This window comes from Oreochromis aureus, linkage group 6 (genome assembly GCF_013358895.1).
Source record: "Oreochromis aureus strain Israel breed Guangdong linkage group 6, ZZ_aureus, whole genome shotgun sequence".
In the NCBI taxonomy this organism is placed as follows: Eukaryota; Metazoa; Chordata; class Actinopteri; order Cichliformes; family Cichlidae; genus Oreochromis; species Oreochromis aureus.
In genome coordinates this window covers 25392131-25415530 of record NC_052947.1, presented here as the reverse complement: position 1 = coordinate 25415530, position 23400 = coordinate 25392131, and the positions used below count along the sequence as shown (strand labels likewise).

General features: G+C 38.6%; 2 protein-coding genes across 2 annotated transcripts; both read left to right on the top strand.

The window, feature by feature from the left end:
- Window positions 1–509: 509 nt before the first annotated feature.
- LOC116321402 (ras-related protein Rab-3D-like) lies at window positions 510–10525 on the top strand. The gene is made up of 5 exons (XM_031741238.2): window positions 510–723; window positions 3490–3723; window positions 5892–6010; window positions 9392–9516; window positions 9616–10525. The coding sequence occupies exons 2-5, from the start codon at window positions 3490–3492 to the stop codon at window positions 9801–9803; spliced, it is 666 nt and encodes a 221-aa protein (XP_031597098.1). The 5' UTR covers window positions 510–723; the 3' UTR covers window positions 9804–10525.
- Window positions 10526–11895: 1370 nt separating this feature from the next.
- Window positions 11896–17063, top strand: tspan34 (tetraspanin 34). Its single transcript, XM_031741220.2, has 8 exons — window positions 11896–11974; window positions 13058–13139; window positions 14278–14490; window positions 15324–15398; window positions 15500–15607; window positions 15806–15943; window positions 16062–16154; window positions 16613–17063. Exons 2-8 carry the CDS (start codon window positions 13083–13085, stop codon window positions 16667–16669), a joined length of 741 nt encoding a protein of 246 aa, XP_031597080.1. The 5' UTR covers window positions 11896–11974; window positions 13058–13082; the 3' UTR covers window positions 16670–17063.
- The last annotated feature ends 6337 nt before the right edge of the window (window positions 17064–23400 follow it).

Below are 23400 nucleotides of genomic sequence, written 5' to 3'. Positions count from 1 at the left end.
CTTCATGATTTCCTTAATTTCCTTAATTATTTGAATAAATTATCGCTTGATTTTAAATGTTAGAGTTGCATTTGACACAAAATGATTGCTTCGTGTTTACTGAGTTTGAAAAATCTCTTCTTTTTTTCTTTGCACAAGATGGCCAAGTAATGAGAAAACAGTATCGGTATCAAGGAGCATGGCTTGTTGCTTAGCTACACCGCTCAGCTCATTATGAAATGGAGTTTGAGATTTTCTCAACACCTTCAGCTCTTCCTCAACTTATTTATTAGTTTTCTTCGGTTGCCATCAGTGGGTGCAGATTGCCTACTATATAAAACCCCGAGATGAACAAATTGTTATCCTTTATTAATTTACATAGAAATGCAGAGGGTGAGCCAACTTTGTCTGAAAACTCCTGGAAACAAATACACACAACTGCCATAAATTTGCACTCAGATGCATGTTACCCCAAAACGTCAGCTTTCTTTTTTTTATGTTTATTTTGAAAGTTTATACCGGAAGTGCGTGATTCATATTGGGCATGACTTGACAGGTTGCGTGTTGGACGTCCCAGTGATAGATATGCACATGCACAGTGTGGAGATCCGGGACAGGAACACCTGAGCAGGAGAGCCCGACAGACAGTAGCAGCTGCAGCCAGCACACACTCATCGACTTTCAGGTAGACGTGTGAAAACTTCGGGAGGGAGAGAGGAGACAGACCCATAAACAACACCCGAGGTAATTTGCATTACTCACAGTTGTATGCAAAGGCAGACGGGGGCTGTTAAATGTCATCAGGTTTGTAGCTGAGCTGCCGTATGGTAAGGTAAGGCGGTGTAGGCAACTTAGACTCTTAGTTAGTTGTAGGCTTCAGAATATGAACTTTGTGTTCGTGGTTAATCGGGCTAATTTGTGCACAGATATTTGGATTCGGTGTCAACAAGTGGGGCAATGAAGTGTCCCGTGAAACAGCTGCTCTCGTGCACTGCATTGACTGACTGAAGCAGTTACAAACCAGGCGTCAGATGCTCTGAAGTCAAATATTGAATGTGCATTAATGAGAGTTGACATGTTTTCCCAAGCTAAAGTAAATACACAACCCTACACACACACACATACTTCAGTGTGTGCCAGGTACTTTCATGCTGATGTAGGCGCATGCGCGGATATTGATGTTCTGCTGAGTGTGTACAGCAGCCCCTCTTTTATGATCTTGGAAGCTGTAATGCTGAGCTGGTCTCCAGAGACTTCTCAGCAGCCAGGGAGGAGCAGGACTCAACCCCAGAGAGAAGAGGAGGGGTGTGGGGGTGGAGGAGGGGGAGGGGGGGGGGGCGGGGGTAGATAGATAGATGAATGTAGATGGATTGATGCCGAGTGACGGAGGAAGGGGAGAGTTAAGAGTGGGAGGGAAGCTGGCTGGCCGGATGATGACAGGAGGGATGCATAGATGGATGAGTATGTGAGGAGAGAAGGAAGATAAATGAGACTAAGGAGTGTGTTTGTGTGTGCATTTAAGTAGTAGTGTCACTGGGTGAATGAATGACCAGATGGGTGATAGATAAAATACACAAGGGGGGGGAGAATCTATTGCCCCCTTCCCACCGCTCAGTCTCTACCGATCCTATAAGTTTTTAACATGTGTTCTTGTGACAAATGGATGGAGAGAGCAGGAGGTGACCAGTCCAGGGAGGAAAAAGAGTAAGGAGCACGCCCTGGCTGTGATTCATAGCACAGTGATAAGCGCTAAGAGGGATCAGGGAGGAAGACGGACCATTTATAAAATAACACTTCCATTTACCAACATCAGCATCTGCTCAGCTATTAGTGTGGATGGATTTCAGATGTCTGAGTGTTAACCTGAATTCTCAAATAGCTGATATTTATCTCTGTGACACCACAGCTGATATACTGGTAATCCTGGATTTTGCGAAAGCCAGTGCTTTTCTTAACTTTAGTATTCCCCCTCCTTTTTTGTTTTCAGTTACCATCTTTTTTTTTTATTCAAACAAACATTAAACCTCCAACATTAACATTTAAGAGAAACTCTAACATGAGCTCATACGTTAGCTAATCATCTAACATAGAAAGGATTAACCGGTAAATTTCACTGTGTTTAATGTAAAGAGTGTATCTGCATTGCCTTTGTCTAAAAATTCCTTATTTAAAATTTATTGGCAATGGGCATTTGATTGTGCAGATGACGTGTCTGACATCGGCACCGACGTTCCCTACCATGGTCACATGTTCCTGTCTTTGCTATAAGACATCATTGCGCAATATATTGAGATTACTGGCAAGTCAGTCTCTGTTAGATTATTTTTGTATGCATTACAGCCAAGTAGTTATGTGACTGATAAAAACAGGAACTAGTATACTACTGTTTCTTCCTGTACATGTATGCATTGACCCAGTGCAGCACCCTGAGCCTGCAATTATGTCAATGTCCTTTACCTGCCTTACAGCCACACCTATTCTGTGTTGTTCTTGTGCTTGTGTTATTTTTGTTTTATGGAAAAAATGCAACCGACATATTTCCATCTAATCCGCTGGTCGCTGCTGGCAACTGAACAGGTGTAAGGTTCACCTGTTCAGTTGCTCATTAATGCAAATATCTAATCAACCAATCGCATGGCAACTCAGTACGTTTAGACATGTAGACGTGATCAAGATGAGCTGCTGCAGTACATGGCATGCATTGCAATTGAGAAGAAAGGTGACTTTAAATGTTGCATTACTGTTGGTGCCAGATGAGCTGGTCTGAGCATCTCAGAAACTGCTGATCTACTGGGACTGCACAGCCATGTCTGGGGTTTACTTAGATTGGCCACTCCTGTCAGCCAAGAACAGGAAAAATGAGGGTATAGTTCACCCGGGTTCGCCAAAATTGGAAAGTAGAAGATTGAAAAAAAAAATGTTGCCTGGCCTGATGAGTCACAGCAGAAATCGATTGCAAGATCAGCATGGATCCATCTTACCTTACAGCAGTTCAGGCTGGTGGTGCTGTGATGGTGTGGGGGATATTTTCTTGGCACACTTTGAGCTCTTAGTCACACCTGAGCATTGTTTAAAGACCACAGCCCATCTCAGTATTGTTGTTGACCATGTCTATCCCTTTATGACCATCGTGTACCCATCTTCTGATTAAATATTTCCAGCACCTTGTTGAATCTGTGCAACAAAGAATTAAGGAAATTCTAAAGGCAAAAATTGGTCCAACCCATTGTTGGCATGGCATACCTAATAAAGTGGTCAATGAGTATATGTAGGATTACCAGCCACAGGTAACTTACAGAACTTGTCCCTTTTTAGGCTTTTTAAGGGACAGCAATCAACAACAGACACTACAGAAAACAAAAATGTGGACACACAACCGCTGCAAACAATATTTAATACAAGAAGCACAAAAGACAACATTTATCAAGAACAAAAAAAAGAAAGATGCTTTATAGCCCATCTCAGTGATCACACATGTGCCTCTCCTGTTTGTCTGTCATCATTTGATAGATGGCTTTAGCCAGAGATCCAGCAGCGGCTCACGAGCAGCGAGATCCAGCCGACCAAAACTTTGACTACATGTTCAAGCTGCTGATCATCGGCAACAGCAGCGTGGGAAAGACCTCATTTCTCTTCCGATATGCAGATGACTCATTCACTTCAGCGTTTGTCAGCACGGTCGGCATCGACTTCAAAGTCAAGACCATCTACAGGAACAACAAGCGGGTCAAGCTACAGATCTGGGTGAGATTGGGCATGAGATAGAGCCTCTGCACTGCCGAGTATTTTAAGAAGTCCTTAGGATAGAAAACCCACTAAAACCTCTAAGCAAAGGATTTCTTTTCTCTCATCTGCTGTTTCTTTTTTTCTTTATTTATTTCTTTTGTGCCTCTTCACCTGGTATTTGACCTCTATTAACAGGGCAAGAGGAGAGGTGGTTTAAGCCATTGGGAGCACAATAGCAGCTTATACACTAGTGTAATTATGTCTTCAGTCCTCATGATTGAAATAATAGTTTGTGGCGTTTTGCTGAAGTACTAACTAAGACTTTTTTCTTTCTTTTTTTTAATCTGAAGACGTGGAATAATAGACACTAATTTTACTTCGGGGGTGGGGGGGGATTCCAACCAAAGAAAAACACCTGTTTTCTTCCTGCTTTCAAACTGTTTGTCACCACATGCACATAGTTATAATGATTAGGGCAAGAACAAGGTTTGTTGACTCACTGAAAGATGTTTATTCATTGCAGCAGCCAAGAACTAAAAGCTCGCTGGCAGTGTTGCAGTTTGACCAAATGTAATCTTAATCAAGCTGTCACACAAAACCTATCTGTTTTTTTTGTTGTTGTTGTTTTAACTACTCTGACTGTGATAGATGTCTGGGATGCTCCTAGAGGCACTTAATGTAGAGGTAGCTCCATTTGAACATCACTGAGATCTTAAAAGTCCCTAATAATTTCCACTTGAACGCTCAGGAAGATTTTTACTCTGGTCTCCCCACACCGGAGTAAAAATCTACTGTACAGAGAACAGCTTTGACACACAATATATCAACAAAATTGACTATAAAATGCTGCAGTCTCTTTAAAGTCAGAGCCGTAATTTATGTGGGGTCGTTACCTGTGGCAAAGAGGTTTTAAAATACATCTTCAACCAAAGGAGGGGCCGAATGAATAGAGCTTTTCAAAGCCTTGTTACACAACATGGAGTGTTTATCCTCTTCCCATTCCCCGATTTGCCCTCTTACATGCTGCAGCCTGTCATGGATGTGAACTAATTTCTCACTCTCTGGAGTTAATAACAGTTGATGTTTAACATTGTCCCCAGACGGCGGGGTTCATGAAAGATGCATGGGTTTGAGCTGCAGGAGCCGAATGTGCTTACCGCGCAGACTGACGCCCAGGACAGATCTATTACTGAATGTTAGTGGAAGGCGAGGACTCACCCACAGTACTCCTGTTAGATGAAAGTAATACATCTTTTTTGAAGTTAATGTATTCAGCGGGCCATGCCTTCTCGGCTGCGCTTTACAATGATACAGCTGCACACTTTCACACAAGGAAGGTGCCAAGTGAAATGATGAACCAGTAGTATAAAAGATAACCATATTAAAATTCAGATAAATAGCAGTAAAATTTTTATTACTGATGCATAACAAGCAAGCAGATTTTTAACGTCCCAGCTGGTTGACTTGAGGTTTTATATCCAGGAAAGACACGCAGTATATTGGTTGTGAAAATGTTTTGTTATGAGCCCTTCACTTTAGAATCGGGGTTATTGGCTGCTGAGGAACTTAATGGGATTTTTTAGGACCATTAAAATAAGCGCAGCTACATGTGACATAAATTGTAGGTTGCTGACAAGCCCAAAAATGTGTACAATTAGAGTCAGTGGTGTTAATGAGGTCCATAGCAGCTACTGGCATCGCATTACATGGGAGAAAGTTTAAAGCAGTTAGTTTCAAAGTCTTAGTTTTCTTACTGCAGTTTCAAAGAATCCACAGGAGTGTTACATTTGTTACTTTAAGGTTTTTCCCAAGGCAGCATAAAGAGGAAAAATACCATCTGGAGATGTCCCCTAAGATGTAGGCAAGACCTGAGAGTGTGTCCTAGTGTGCTTCCAGGGTGTGGCAGCATCAACATTTTAAAAGGGAGGGGTTATTCCATTCTAAGAAAGTTCATGATTCACCTTTGCTTTTCTGCAGAGTTAACCATTTGTTTACTTTTACTTCCCTGTCATGTTTTCGTTTTGCAAAAACTTTAAGTGTTTTTTAAGCTTTCATGTTGCTTTTGAAAAATGTGTTATATGTGTTGAAATCGAATTTCAGTAGGGTTGTTGTTTCTTCGTTTCTGTGTGATTGCTGGAGTTGGGCCAGTAAAAATAATTCATCCATCATTCAATGTGTGTTTACAGGACACAGCTGGGCAGGAGCGCTACCGGACTATCACCACAGCTTACTACAGAGGAGCCATGGGATTTCTGCTTATGTACGATATCACGAGCCAGGAGTCGTTCTGTGCTGTTCAGGACTGGTGGGTAGATGAAGCATATAATTAATGCAGAATGGGCATGTGTACTTTCCAGTAGCTGAAGGCATTTTTCCAAGGCATGTGGGTTTTTTTTTTTTGTTTTTTTGTTTTTTAACTGGTCTAAAAAGTGATACCTGCACAGAAGTGCCTTAAACTTTCTTTATTTCTAATGGCGAGCAGAGGTGACACTTTAGTTGCAAAAAACGTTGTGGTTTTGTTGAGGTTTTACAGACCCGTGACCACTAGCCACGTCTAGGCCCCAGTCACACAGGCCTAGGGACCCGGTGAAGAAAAATGGGATATTCCCTGGTTGTGAGTGGTTGAATGTGATGGCAGTGACAGGGAAAATGACTGTTAATTTATCCCACTCATGCTGCGCTACAGACTGGTCAGTAACCCCCATGGCAACTAGCTGTTGCTAGGGAAAATGTTTATTCCTCAATTAGTAAAATCTCCTTGCTTTGGTTGCTGGAATTTTGCTGCTGTCTTAGTTTTAAAGAGAGTGACAGATTTGTCTACATAGCCTGTCCAGCTACCCTCTATAGGGAAACTGTGAAAAGTGCAACATGAACTAGAACTGAAGACCCGTTTGCCTTCAAAGTAAAAGATTTGTTCGTTTTGAAACATGCTGGCTGCAGAGCAGAGGCACAACCTTTACTTTGAAGGCTTTTGCATCACACTTTTTCAAGTGTTACTACCATTGGGCTGGTAGACAAACACGAAAAACTACAGGAAAACCAGCGATAACTAGGAGGTTTTTGGTGCAGCACTTTCTTTGTGTCTGATTCCTTCCAGCAGCAGCCAGCAAATTCCATGAATCATTGCCAAGCAGTTAAGGAATACACATTTTTCCCTAGCAACCAGTGGTTGCAGACAACTCTTGAGCAATGTGCACATGACGATACAAAAGAAACCTCAATAGAAATTTGTGGGCAAAAGGCCCATGGTCCCTTTACTTTGTGACTTCAGTAAGCTCTTTCCTGAGGAGTGTATGGTCTCAGTCACTACTTTCAAGTCCTTTTGAAATCAGTGAATTTCATTATATTAATGACGGCCCTCATTAAGGTCCACGAGGACAAAAAAGCACAGTATGCTTTAGGGCGTCCACTGTGTAGATGTGCAGGTGTGTCCATAGGTTTTGCAATTAGATCTGTCTTTTGATCGTGACATTTAGTTTAAAAGGCTATGATGTTGAAAACATTCAATAAGCTTCAGAAAGGGAACTTCTCAATGTCGCCATGGATACATTCATCTTATGATTTTCTTCACTGTTTGTTGTTTTTTTTTTGGATCACTTGGAAAAAATAAAAAAAGCAGCACTCTTGTTCACAAGAATAGACGCTGCATTAAAAAATTGGATACAACAATGTGTTTAATTAAAGAAAATACACATAATGTTCCACTGTATAACCTGCAAAAAAGGACACACAACCAACAGTCCTCCTGAAAAGGGACACCACAGGAAACATTAAAATATTAATTTAATCTGTCAGTTACTTATCAGTGTATGTTTTCTAAGTACAATTTGAAAAGCAACGTCCTTTAAATTAATATGGTGGAGTAAAAAGTCAACATTTGCCTCTAAAATTCTGGGGTAACTGAAGTATTGTGTGTGTGTATATTATAATTACTGTTACTTTATTATATCATTACCAGTGTCGAAGACTTCAGATACAAAAGACTTGAAACACGACTTTCATCAAAAGTGAGAAAATGATATCAGGTGAAAGCTCTGTCTGTTTTCAATAATCAGATGCTTTTGCTTCAAACCTCTCTAAATCCCACTCTGAGCTTCTTCCAAAACAGTCTTCTTTGGCAAAAATCTGTAAATGCTGCTTCACTTTGTCAGCAAAGCTAACTGTGTTCACAGCACCACCAATCAGAAGACGAGATCATGTGACATTCAAACAGGTTAAGTCTCATTTATCTTAATCCGGTTTGCCAACTTGCACTACTTGGGCTCTTAGCTGACTTGACATGACAGCAGTGCGCTGTTTTTAATGGATATTTCTGTTTATATATTCATTTATATATTGCGCTGTCATTTTGTGCCATACAGTTCCAGTTTATTCAGTCTTTCATTTTGAATACTGCTTTCATCATTTGTGATGTTTCCACTTGCATCCTTAGGGATTTCATTCAGTGATTAATAACCTTTTCATTCTAATTAAAATGAACTTGCTGAACCTTCTTTGCACCTTCTTTGCATCTGATTTCATCCAGCGACAGCCAGTAGCTTCCATGAATCACTGCCAAGCAGTTAAGGAATACACATTTTTCCCTAGCAACCAGTGGTTGCAGACAAATCTTGACCACTGTGCGCATGACGACACAAAAGAATCCTCAGTAGAAATCTATGTGAAAATGGCTCATGGTTCCCTTTGGTTTGCTTTGTAACTTCAGTAACCTCTTCCCTTAGGAGTGTATGGTTTCAAGTCCTTATAAATTCAGTGAATTTCATTATATTAATGACGGCCCTCATTAAGGTCCACGAGGACAAAAACAGCACAGTATGCTTTAGGGCATCCACTGTGTAGATGTGCAGGTGTGTCCATAGGTTTTGCAATTAGATCTGTCTTTTGACCACGATGTTTAGTTTACAAAGGCTATGATGTTGAAAACATTCAGTGCGCTTCAGAAAGGGAACTTCTCAGTGTCGCCATGGATACGTTCATCTTATGGCTTTCCTGTAAAAGACTGTTTTTTGGGGGGTTTTTCCCTTCTTTGACCTGGAAACGATCAAAAAAATCAACACATATAGCAACAGATTGATAATAATACTACTAATAATGTCAAAGGAGCAGTATCATTCTGCTGTGTTATATTAAAAAATGTACATAATGTTTCATTGCATAACCTATAGAAATGAAAAGGAAACCTATTAATAGGCGCAATAAACAGTCCTCCTAATAACATACACAACCGGAAATGATTGAAATTTGGACTCAAGTAAAAACTCTCATTTGATGATCAAGTCCTTTTAGCAAAAATCTCTTAATGCCGCTTCCCTTTGTGGGCAAAGCCTATTGTGTTCACAGCAACACCAATCAGAAGACGAGCTCATGTGACATTCAAACAGGTTAAGTCTCATTTTTCAGTGTGTTGAGATTGTTATCATAATCCTGTTTGCCAGCTTGCACTACTTGGTGTCTTAACTTACTTCCTTATTTATTTGTCTATACAGTGTGCTGTCATTTTGTGCCATGCATCTTCAGTGATTTCCTTCAGTGATTAATAACCTTTCCATTGCAATTAAAGTGAACTTGAATGCTAGAAATCAGAAGAGACTCAGCTTTGGTTCATTGTTGTGATGGACTGAGGTTCTCTGTAGGTCATACAGTAGAGTTGTGAACATGGTTTGGTTTTTTTTTGGTTTTTTCTCAGGGCAACGCAAATCAAGACTTACTCGTGGGACAATGCTCAGGTGGTGCTGGTAGCCAATAAGCTGGATTTGGAAGATGACAGGCAGGTGCCGACTGAAGATGGCAAAAGACTGGCCAAAGAGCTGGGTCAGTACGCGCTGGTGTTTATCAGCATGAAAACACGTGAGCAAAACATTATTTAATAATCACTCATAAGCTCTTTATCTCTCTCTGCTCTCTCGCCAGGCTTCCATTTCTTCGAGGCCAGTGCCAAAGATAACATCAACGTGAAGCAGGTCTTTGATAAGCTGGTGGACGTCATCTGCGAGAAGATGAACGAGAGCGTCAACGGTGATGCCAATCCGACAACCAATCACAAGGGAGAAGGCCTGAAGGACACACCCAACAGCAGTCGGGGTGGCTGTGCATGCTGATTGCTGATTGTAAAACCTGATAAAACAGGTTTAATAATTGAATATAGATGCCCACACTTGATGACCAGAATTGCCCATAAATCTTTCTTTGTGAATGTACTTTACCAAATGTTACTGCAGCGCAATCATGGACGCCTGGCGTTCAGTTTCTTTTTCATATTTCTTTCTGTTCCTGGTTTTCTTGACTCGGTGGTGATTCGAGGATCATCTTTGTTATCCCAATGTAACTGTTACACTAAGATGCCAAAGAGCTCCACTGAGCAGCCGTGCCTTTTCTCTTTATCGTTTCCTGTGCACACAGTGCAGTGAACAGCACCTGTTGCAGGTCAGGATGTGAAAGAAAGCCATGCGCCAGACTGAAATGGCATGGGGACTCACCCCGATTGACTTGTGTCGTGCTACCCCCTAGTGGGTGTCGCACAAAACTGCATCACTGTGACTTCTGTTGAAATTGCCCGTTGTAAACCAAATGAGGAAGAAGGAACAGTACAAAGTCTAACACATTTGAAAGCGGAGATCACACGCCTGATGGCCCCATGTGACTCCCAGTTAATAAACCACACTTTTTGTTGGATGTTTTGTAGGAATATAATCATCTGTTGTGTTTAAATAATTTATTTGTTTTTTCTTTTTATACATTTAATTGTTAATGTTAGTCCAAAGTTAAAATAACATGTTCATGCTGTGCCCTTAAAGTTGAAATTAAAAGATAGGAATATGTATGTTATGTCTGATGGCCTCATTTGTATGAAAACATTTCATTTATATTTTAGGTTTTTTTTTGTTTGTTTTTTTTTTGTTTTTTTTAATGGATGAGTCATTGCTTGGTCAGTAAGTGCCTCCCACTTAAATTTTCTCCAGTGAATTATCAGAAAGGAAATAAAACACTGAGGGTACCGGCACACTTTTCTGTTACTATGTCATAGACATTTAATTGGTGCAGTTTTCCTTAAGTGGTATTAGAACAAAGACCTCAACCTAACAGAACACCTTTGGGCTGAATTATAGCACAGACTCCAGGCCAGACCTTCTCAGGGTTCACTTTTGGAAGAATGGTCAAAAATTCCCATAAACACACTAACTAACCCTTACGGAATGGTTATAACTGCAAAGGGTGAGCCTATATCATATTAAACCCTATGGAATAAGAATTGGATGTCACTCAAGTTCATATGCAGATGAGCGAATACTTTTGGCAATATAGCGTATGTGCTTCAAAGGTAGCTTTTATAGCATAAAGGTTAAATTTTGTGCAACTTCACTGATATTTTAAAGTTATTATACAAAAGAAATGTCATTTTGGGGGAGTCGGGAAGGAGCCATGATTTTCATGATTTTACTGAATCAGATTAAGTACTTCCTAATGATCCGCGAAGTTAATAATAAAACAAGTTTCCATGCAGTGTTGAAATCATTCACTAATCAATAGCATGATAAATCAATAAAGTCATAAATATTATCGTAAAAATGTTCCATGAGTAAATCAGTTATCGTTTATCATGACAGTTTTTAATGTTCAATGACGTCACACTGGACTGCCTACTGTGTTTTACTTTGACCATGACCTGTAGTGATTTGATCGCCATGGTTTCTTTGATTGGACTGATCACCAAGAAAGATCTTATTATGTGGGGCACAACTGTGATTGCATGAGTCGTGTTTGTTATGAAAAACCTGGATTATTAATTGAATTTGAAATTAGTGTTTTTTTCAGCCCTTGATGAGTTACAAGAAAATAATAAAACCAGGAAGTTTTGGAAAACATGCTTCCCAGATATCCTTGTAAAGGAGCTTGTGACTGAATTACGTCACCTGAGAAAATATCTCTTGTCAGATTAAATTGCTTTATATGATGTTGTTGTCTGATTTTTTTTGTCTTCATGACGTTTGGTCATAAAAACTTATCTCAATGTCATGGAAAGTTGTGAAATGTGATTGAAAATAACTTTGAACCCTGTGTTTGTGTGTGTGTGTGTGTGTGTGTGTGTGTGTGTGTGTGTGTGTGTGTGTGTGTGTGTGTGTGTGTGTGTGTGTGTGTGTCCTATGGTGGGTGGGTTGGTCATGGGAGTGTGCGACCTGTGAGAACTTAAATGAGCAGTCCAAATCGTCGATGCACAGACACTCCTCACTGCTCAGACCTCAGCGGACACGCATACCTCAGTACAACACAGGTATAGTTGCTTTCTTCACCTTTTAATTCAAACTCCACAACTAACCTTCTATTAATCTTCCTTAATCTAAAGCTCATCCGGATGATGAATGGTTTGTTCTGTAATCAAAGGATTTTATTAACATTAGGCAAGTTATAGTGACATGATTACTATTCCTCAGCAATGTCCAGGTGTTATTATTTTGTATAAAAACAGGTACAAAAAACAAAAACAAAAAACCATCAAACTGAGTTATTTAGCTGCTGCATTTCTATTAAAAGCGTTGGTGCAGAAACAACTTTTCTTCTTAGATTTTAAGTAATTTATTCCTCTCTTTTGTGGCTGCTCGAGTATGTATTCAGAAATTAACATGGTGGTGTTACAAGGGAACTTTATTGCCTCATGGAAACAAGGTTGCAGCTGCAAAGTAGGTCCCATTGATTGCTGTTGTCAAAGCTGCAATAAGGAAGAATGTGACAGTAACTATAAAACTGAGTTTATTTCTCTGATACCAGGAACAGGCATCTTAGGTTGTGCAAGTTAATGGACAAGGGGTTGTGTGTGCCTCTTTTATGGCACTCCTGTGCTACCTAAACTGTGAAACCACTAACCTGATAAGGTACCTCAGCTTTAATATTTCAGCACACTGGAAGTTCAAAGTTTTTTACCTCAACTGAACCAAATAGAGGCTTAAATGCAAGGAGAAAAGAAGCAAACATATCACACAGCTGAGATGCCTGGTGGAGGATCACTTAATTAACCAAGCAGCAAAATGAATAAAAAATAGCATGTAGACTTGGGCAACGCTTCAACCGAAACTCTGCATGACGTCAGCATGAAAAGATTGGTATATTTAGAGAAGATTACGACCCCCCTCTCTGTTTTTCTGCCAGCTACTTCGGTTAATGTTTAACCCAAGCGAATGCCGAGTGACCCATGTTGGTCACTGCTTGTGTTGTCTGCCTCTTGCTATTGATTTGAATTTCAGAAGTAAAAGAAAAGTCCCCCATGATAAATGCTGAAAAAGAATAATCGTAATTACACTAAATAAGTTGTTTTCACCTGGACTGACATGTTTTTTTTTTGTTCTTGTTTCTTCAACAGAGTGAAAAAACAGAAATCAGCCAAAATGTGTTGTTCCGGCTTTCTCAAAATTATGATGTTCATCTTCAATGGCGGCATCTTTGTAAGTTGGAAAAAAGAGAGAACTTCTATTTCTCTGCATCTCTTCAACAGCTTGGTTTCACATCCTACACCAGACTACAAAGAAGACTTTATAGAGAGTAGTGAATCACAAAAGGCCAAACCATTTCATTTGGCTGTATGAATTATTCTCTTTTATAGGTAGTCTCAATAAGACATACATTTTAGCCCACTTTCTCTGTTCAGATATGGCTTTAAGTCAGAGTTTTCAATAATATGAATATTTGCTTTTCCCCATAAATCAGTTTGGATGAACAGTACCACTGAACATTATGTCTATTTAATGCAAGGTCGAAGAGAAAAGATGGTCTGCTTAGCCTTAGCTAACTAACTTAAAACAAAACACCAATTATCGCTACAGTGCTCCCGCTCAACGCAAAAATGTCACATTCAGGTCTAATATTTTCGGTGAGCATTAACTGACAGGAGCGCTGATCTGTGGATTACCCTCCATGCTCTGAGACAATTTTTCCTCCACTATGACAGTTTTTCATCACCATAACAGTTTCATTCATTTTTTATCCGTTATCACAGTTTTTCATCACTATAACAGTTTCATCAATTTTTTTATGATTACTTTGTGCGCATGCAGAAAAATTACAGCTCCCATTACTTCTGTTGTAACAGTGTCACTTCTTACATGGTCATTCTATTTTATTCATATTGTTAGAATGAACAAACTCATTTCCAAAGTATTTTCTTTATGTCTGTGTATGTTATCAGTCATCCCGATCATGGTAGACTTGGAAGCTTAAAAAAGGCAGCTGGAAGTCTTGAGTAGTTTTAGGTGAAATGTCTTTGCAAACCTAAAGAAATCCAGTTGCCAACTTTTTTTCTTACATCTATTGTTCCCTATTTTTGTCTTTTTCCCTGGGATTTTCAGTGATATCAGAAAATTAGTAAGAAGTAGTAAGAAACTGTTTTTCTTAAAATGTGGACAGCTATAAATAAATACAATTTATTTTGCCACTGTTACTTATTAAAAACGTTAGTGCAGTTCATATCATTCATGTTCAGTTTTTTAGTTTAATTTCCCATTAGTATTCCATGTTTTAATCATCTGCTTACATTATCTTACAGTTTTTTTTCTTTCTCTCCTTTCTTTCTTCATAAACCTGCAGTTAGCAGGTGCAGTCATTCTGGGTGTGGGAATTTGGGTGCAGGTGGACAGGAATTCCTTTCTGGATATACTGGATGAGGTGGAAGACGCCTCCTCGTTATCACAACTGGTAAACGTCAGCTACCTGCTCATCGCTGTGGGTGCTGTACTACTGGTGATTGGCTTCCTGGGCTGCTGTGGTGCCATCAGGGAGAGCAAATGCATGCTGCTGACGGTGAGCAAAGTTTGGAATAAAAAAAATAATAAAACATTTTTTAAAAAGAAAGAAAGAAAGAAAGAAAGAAAGAAAGAAAGAACAGCAGACATGGTCTTCTGTATCTGTAATAGTAGGATAATAAAGTTTGCAACTTCATTGCCCAAATCATTAAAATATAACTGGCACCAAAGTCTTTCCTTGAGATGACCATTTTGTTTTATAACTGGGGAGTAGAGAGAATTATATTTAAGTCAGCTGAGTTTGCCATTCATTTAAAGAAGTGTGTCCTCACACATGATGTGACCAAATACTGACACATCAATAAATAATTTCTTCTTCGTGTGTTATCGATACATTTGAAAACAGGTGCAGGTGCTCTTGAAAGATTCTTCAACAGTCTGACTTACCAGAGCCAACACTTTATGACTGCTAACGCTAGTTCTTATCAAATGAAAGGCAATAGATGTGAGGCAATAGATGTGAGTGGATAAAGAAGACAAAACTCGCAGTGTACAAATGGCAGTTAGTGTGGAAAGGCATATCCAACAGCCAGTTAATGTACTGCACACAAAAAACAAACACTGCAGGAAATAAATGTGTTTTGGGGCTGGTTTTGCTGTTACACAGACATAGCAATGCACAGTAAATGGCCATCTTGAAAACTTTACCGTCTTCATGGACATGTACTGTATAGTGACTTAAGCTGTGATTCTTCTGTAGCTACTCTTTAGCTTCATATTTGAGCAGGTACTTTCTTGTAACTATACATCTGTTTCTCTACTGACAACTTAAGAGTATGCTGTTAAGAATCAAATGTTTTACAGTATGCTTTTTCGTTTTCCCCCTTTTAGTTCTTCAGTATTGTTTTGATTATCTTCCTCATCGAGGTTGCAGGAGCCATTGTGCTCTTTGTCTTCAAAGATGTGGTGAGTGGCTCTGAAGAGCAAAATATGGCAAGAGCTGCCAGTGGTCAGATTTAGAAACTAAAAAGTATGATAACGTGCTACTGTCTGTCTGTGTCTCTCAGGCTGGTGAGCTTCTTCAGGAACTGGAGAAAAACGTCCAAAAGACCATTAAAAACAAGTATGGAGACCAAAACAAGCTGACTTCTGTCTGGGACAACACAATGGAAGAGGTACTGTACCCATTTATTTATTTAAGAGAAAAGTTTGTGATCTATATGCACATGGAAGTTTATTTGATCAAACTTTTAAGACTAACGTTTTGAATTACTTCACATTTTGCACATTTATCAAACTTAGAGTTGAAATTTTGTTTTGTCGTTACGGTGATTAAAAACTTGTTGCATTAACACTTTTTTACTCTCTTCTAGTTGAAATGCTGTGGATACAGGAACTACACAGATTTTACAGACTCGCCTTTTTACAATAAAGGAAAGCTCTATCCAACCCCATGCTGTAATTCAACCACTAGTGATAATGAATGCAATGCAGATAGAGCGGGAAAAGCGGTATGAGACCAGCCTACATTTGGCCAAATTTTATGCATGTCAGCAACAGAATGAATGCAACGTACAGTGCACGGCAGTGTTTCCCATCCTCAGCTAAAAACATTTGTTTTACTTCCAGGACGTCGATGGCTGCTTTGACAAACTGCTGCAGCTGATAGAGGACAACGCTCTGGTCATTGCAGGTGTGGCAATGGGGATCGCTGCTCTCGAGGTATCATTCACGTTCCATCATCCATCAGTTATATACTGCATGCTAGTACCACACAGTTATTATCTATTGTGTATAATATTATCTTCAATTTCTTTATGGCCGTATACCTTACACATACTTATAAATGATGCTAGAAGACACAGTGTGTGTGTCTTTTTTTCTGGGTGATTCATTTGAATTTTATTACTGTGAAACAACATATTTAAAAAAGTTAATTTTCATACTGATTTGACTCTTGAAGTAACGGGAAATAGTTTCAGCCCAAATGAACACCTTATTTATTTTTGAATAAAATAAACAGTTCAGTTAACATGCCATACTTTGACTAAACCTAACCTTATAAATGACCTGACTTACAGAGAACAGAATATGACAAAGAATTTGTCCACATTTTAACTTTTATCTCATCTCAAATCACTGTATTTAGACCTAATGTTGATTAACTGTTGTCTTTGCAGATCGCTGCCATGGTGGTTTCAATGGTTCTCTACTGCAAAGCTGGAAAAGATCGATAATTCAACTTTGGAGAAATTTTGCTAAGTGGTTTTGTCTGTGGAAAGTTTTCTAGTATTTGATTCAAAGCAGATTTTCAGCTGAACATTGAATGTTCTGCCTCTTCTGGTTTTTAAAGCTTTCATGCAAAGATAGAGGAGAAGGTAGTGACATCTTTTTACTTTTAAAACTCTGTATCTGTACACACTTATACTGTGATTTATTTATGTTTGTGTGAGGGTCTCCTGCTGTATGTGCTGATACACTTAACCTAAAATGTGAAATGATGCACAGTGCAGAGAACTCTGGGTTGTTTGTGTCAGTGGTTTACAGTCACTAAATTAATGTTATGAGTTTATTTTTTTATGTATGATCACTTCTAAATAATAAAAAGAACAAACTGAACTTGTGCCATGATTGATCGTAGTTTACTTGAATTTTTATCTTACCACTTTACCACTTTTTTAGGTACACTTTCTCAGTTAATTGGTAAGTCGAATATGAATCACATGACAGTAACTCTGTGAATTTCGGCATATGCACATGGTCAAGATGACCTGCTGAAGTTCAAATTGAGCATCAAAATAGGGAAGAAAAGTAATTTAAGTGACTCTGAACATGGCATAGCTGTTGATGCCAGACAGGCTTGTCAATTTTCCCACACAACCGTCTCTAGGGTTTACAATTAACGGTCCAGAAATTAGAAAATATCCAGTGAGCAACAGTTTTCTGGCTGAAACAGTAACTCAAATAACCACTTGTTACAACCAAAAAATGCAGAAGAGCATCTCTAAACAGAAAACATGTGGAACCTTGAAGCAGATGGGTGACGGCAGCAGAAAGCCACACCTGTCAGCCAAGAAGAGGAAACTGAAACTACAATTTTCTGACTAAAATTCTGATGGGTCTCAATCTCTACTGTGACACAGATGGATGGTAGGGCCTCATTTTGATGTAAACATCATGAAACCACGGATCCATCCTGCATTGTATCAAACCCCTTGGTATCATTTAAATGCCACAACCTACCCGAGTATTGTTGTTGACTTTCTCTTTATGACCAGTGTCATGTCACAAAGCTCAAGTAATCTCAAACTGGTTTCTTGAACATGACAATGAGTTAACTGTATTCAAATGGCCTCCAAAGTCACCAGATCCGAATCCAGTAGATCACCTTTGTGCTGTGGTGAAACGGGAGATTTACATCATGAATGTGCAGCTGACAAATCTCAGGCAGCTACATGACGCTCTCATGTCAATAAGCCCCAAAATCTTTGAAAAGTATTTCTAGTCCCTTTTTAAATTGACGCCATGAAGATTGAAGCCATTTCTGGTTTAAGTCCAACCTGGTTTTAGCAAGAGGTGCCAATAAAGTGGCCGGAGATAATACGTAAGCTAATTATTAAAGAAAGAGTTGATAAGAGTTGAATTTTCCATTAATGCTGCTGCTTTTATCTTCAGGACACAGAAAGCAGTTAAGTTATCATGAACACTGATGATAAGACAGACTTCAAAAGTAATCTATGTATGAAGTCCTTACATAACCCTGAACATCAGTCATGTTAGTGTTGAATTAACTCATATTTTTCAGTATATTAACTCCAACTTAATCTCTTGAGTAAAATCCCGTGCTTCAACAATATGCTGCAAGCTTTGGAAAATGCCTAGTATTCAGGCATTAAGAAAAAAAATCTGCTATTACGGTGACAAGTAATAAGTAGACTTAACAAAGTGTATAAGTTAGATATTAATATCAACAACAGGTGTTTAATTGCATGAGGGATGAAAAGGTATATTTGATCAGTATGGTGTAGCCATGTGGTTAAAACACTTTATTAAGTAAAGTAAATTATATTTCCACAGGTTAATTTTATTTGATACATTTCAATTTGTATTAAGCAGGATTGATCACACAGAGTATTTGTGTGTGTGTGTGTGTGTGTCCTCTCTGAGGTCTAATTAGTACGTTTTAAGGTATGCTGGCTGGTGACGCAGATGGTTTTACAGTCACATGTTCTGCCACAGCCATCATAAACATCATAAAACAGATAAACCTCAACGTGTGATTATGTTTAATAGCGTTATGACCTCATTAAGTTCTTTTTTAGGTCAACGTTCTTATATGAATTTCAAGCATAATGAAAGTAAGAGAAGTTTAAATATGATGTGACATATGAGGTTTGGTTTCAGCACTGACACAGAAATATCAGTGTTGCCCTAAAGATTTAAAACACATATTTAAACATCATATACACTACTGAGAGCAACATCAATTACAAGAACAGGCGCATTTTTCAGGTTTGCTGACGACTGTGTTTTTTTCGGTCTTCCTGAAGGTGAGACACTAGACGATGACTTTGTGACTTAGTGTAATGAATCTCTCCTTTGTCTAAGTTACTTTCAACTAGTCCCTTATTTATCCAAGGGGTCACCACAGTGGACTGATCCACATGACTCGGCACAGATTTTACACAGGGTGACCTTCCTGATCCAACCCTCCCTTTTATCTGGGACTGGTATCAGCACTGAGAGTACCAATCTACTGTGCCTCCACCCAGTCTCAAATTGGGGAAATGTCATGTGTAGGTGAATGTGTCAACCACTACACCATAGAGTCATCTGTCCTTTAGCTACACAGGTCAAAAAAACTAAAGAAATGCATACAAACATAACATTTTATCAAGGCAGCTGACTCACAAACAGCCTTCCCTTTTTCAGTAAATATATGAACCAATGTCTCCTCAGGCCTGTTGTTTTGACAAATTTGACCAAAATTACCAAAAGTAACAACATTTTCTGTATTTTTTTTTATTTGGTGTGTTGTACTTTTTTTTTTTTCCTAATGTCTCTTTTTTCAGTTAATATTTTTTCCTAAATGTTTTCAGTTTTGAGTTTGAGTTAACTATAATAACCTCAGTCTGAACCAGCCACTTCTTTGGGAGTTTGAGTTATTGCCCTGAGGTTGTCTTTCTAGTAATCTGCCTGGAGGACTGAAAGTCTCCATGTCTTTTTCTTTTTCTTTTTAGCCCTTACATACCTATCTGCAACCTGATTATATTACTTTCTGAATCCTTTTGGTACTTTTGCCTATGTAGTATGGTTTTACATTTACTGCATGCATTTGTACAACAGGCTTACATTGTTGTTGTGTATTCTGGCAACAAATTTCCTCTAGTGGGACAATAATAATAACTTTAAACCTTGAACCTTTTATTGTGGAAAATAAAACTAACCTGTCTTAAGCACAGTCATTCCGTCTTTGAAGCCTGTTGATTATGAACTGGGTTAAAGTTACAGACAGAAGTGTAGAGTTTTGATCAATGTCCTCAACTTATAAACTAGAGAAGTATTCTATAGTACAGTATGTTATGTTTTCTAGCTGGCTTTGTGGTAAAACATCTTGATGTGGTACAATGTGATCATACTACCTCAAGATGTCATAGATCATAGATTGATTGTTTGGGGGGGTTTTGTTTTGTTTTGTTTTTTATAAAATACAAGGGCTTAAGCTCCAATGATTTTAATTGAATTTGTTTGGTAGACTTTTTTAGTAGATACACTTAGGAATAAAATCTCCTGAGGACAATTTTAGAGACAAAGTCTCTGACAAACAGTTTAATGGCCAGGTGAGTTTATTTCCCCTGTTTTTTCATAACAAATTAAGCAGATATAAGATCTCCAGTTGATTCTAAATGTTAAGTTTCAGTTTGTTGGTGGTTGATTGGAACTCTCAATATGATTTCAAAAGACATATAGGTGCCAGTGAATGAGGCCATTTAGACTGAAAAATAAAAAAAAATAACAATGAAAAAAAAACAAAAAAAACAAAACAAAACAATAAATGATCACAGAGAAAAACATTAAAAGTGGCAAAATCAACAATCTGCATTCATAAAAACGAATGAACTGGACAGGAGCACCAAAAGTCCCGGAAGTCGTACCAGTGCCAAAATCTACAATCACAAGATGAATCATGAATGGAAATACAGAGGATTTACAGTAGGGAGCACTGGCTACACTCAAGAACATTAGATTAGGCTTTGCCAGAAATCATCTAAAAGAGCCAGCACAGCTCTAAAAAAAAAAAAAGAAAGAAAGAAACCTTTGGGCAGTTGAAACCAAAGTTTACCTGGGGAGAGAGAAGTATGAAGAAGAAAAGAAACGGCTCATGTATGGCTGCAAGTGAAATCGGGTCACTAATGTTTATTGATGATATGACTGCTGATAGAAGCAGCAGGAAGAATTGCGAAGTATACAGGGCTATAATGTCTGCTTAGATGCAACTAGCTGGTGCAAAACTGATAGGACTTTGTGTTACAGTGCAAATGGATAATGGTTCAAAACAAATGTACGTAACCCAAGAAGTCCTCAAAGGCAAAGAAAAGAGATATTCTTCAGTGGCAATGTCAGTCATCTGATCTCATCCCAACTGAGCATGCTCAGTTTCTGAAGGCAAAAGTGAATGTAGACAGACCCACAAACAAGCAGCCCTTGAAGGTGACTTCTGCAATGGCATAACAGAGCATTTCAAGAAAGGAAACACGGCATTTGGTGATATTTATGGTTTCAGTCACTCCTTGTGTTGAAATTGTTACTCTGACCAGTTACTTTTGAGCTTCCAAAAATCTGGGACTGCATATAAAAATAACTGCAATCCCAAAACAGTTAATGCAATATTTTTACTTTCCACCTCTTGAATAAAAGTTGAAAGTTTTAGTCACATTTCCATTCTTTGATTTAAAATGTAATTTAATATGACGTATAGAGAAAACGGAAAAGCGGTTTTGTCCAGAAAGTTAATGCCCAAACTGCATACTTGAAAGATAAACATATTTTCATCAAAATCTGGTATTGTCAGAAAAAGCTGGCAGTCTTTTCTTCACAAAGTTACACATTCATGGACCATTTCCTTCCAGTATGTGAATAATTCTAATGCAGTACTTCCTGGAGTAACTTTATTACTCCAGTTTATGATGGGCCATCTTTTATATGGTGTACTTTTCATTTGAATAAACAGAAACAAAAGCCGCCTGTTCTGCTTTTAACCCCACAAGAAGCTGCTGACATGTCATTGTTTATTCAAACATTTACTAGTGTCTTTCTAGAGAATAGTATAAATTAACAGGAGTCCAAAGATTCCCAGTTCAATACTGGGAGGAGACACAAATCATTTTGCAGTTATATCAGGAAGGCCTTAGATATCTACCAAATCAAACATCCGGAGCTTCCTGCGGTGGCAACACTTGAGAATAAGGAAGCAACCAAAAGCAGATCTAACCTGTCAATACAGCCTTTTGTTGAGAAGCAGTGAAACAACAGAGGTGCTCTACAAAAATACTGATTGTAAAATGCACACAGTCACAGTCCACACTGGAGGTTTGTTTAAATATTAAGGGGGCGGTTGAATGGTAGAAGGAGGCAATAGTTTGTAAACTGTGCCCTCTTGTGGAGAATCCTCATGCTGTAGCTGGAGGAATAGACCTTGAGTGCTTTTTAAACACAGCCACATAATCCTGAATTACTACTTATCTTGCTGGTAAGTAAGGTTGATACTACAAATGTGACCCACATGAGTGTATGTGATAAAAAAAAAAAAAAAAACCTACACTTAAAACAGATTCATTTACCTTTTCTAATCTTTTGTCATTGTATGCCTTAGTGTTAGGTTGTGATTCCGGGAAACAGAAACTGAGAAGAAGGGAGGGGAAAGTGACTTTTAAAGGCCAGGTTTGTATATGAGAAAGTTAAACACTCGTTCTGTTATAACACCGTCAGCTAGTCTGCTTTCAACAGCCAGCATGTGATCACGTCACGGGTGACAGAGCACAATCAAGTCTAATGGTGCAATGATGGGATGCCAAGGGAGAGGCTAAGAAACTGCTTGCGGGAATACATGGGAAGGAGACTGTTTGTTTACACGGGGAACATAAACTCATTATTGCTTTACAGTCAAAGGCAGCAGGAACACCTGTTGAATGACCGGCCCAGCTGATGAGATAGTGTTTGAAATGTCTTTCTGAAACTGTGCGATAGGACACAAATGGCTTTGCTCCAAGTATACTTTGTGTGTTTATGCGTGCACGTCAGAGGTTTCATAAAACTTCCCAGACCTGCAGGCTGAATTTAGGTTAATTATGCATAAAAAATTCTAATTTAATGATTCATTCTGATAAATTCCCATAACTGTTAATGTTTTCTTACTATTATATTTCTTTCTTTCTAAATCTTTCTTATCTGCACTGCAGTCATTTAAAAGATATTAATATCTTATATGTTTTGCTGTCACCAGATGAATACCTATGGAATATTTGGTGCTGTTAGGCAGCAAATAGCAAACATTAGACCATGATTTACAAGAATGGTGTTCATACTTCCTCTTTGCTGAAGGAGACTGAAGGTCTTTCCATCCAACTGCTGATAAAACTTCTATATCTGTTGATGTTCTTTTGTTGTTGTTGTAAATATTCTCTCTTATTTTTTAATTAAAAGCATTCTAAATAGCATAAACGCAAAGTCGCAGCATAATTAGTGTTTGTGGAATCAGCCCAGATCGGATTAGTTTGAACTCCGAGATCAAGCTCACCTTTCAAATGTTATGTTTTTATGACCGTCTTTTCCACACTTGCTTTGAAACTAAAATCCTCTCAGTCTGGCAACCATCCACGACCTGGACTTTTAAGCTGGGTGTGATGTCTGGTCTGGTGCGGGAATTGTGACACCTTCTTTGCATTAAACGCAGGTGAGAATTGGCAGC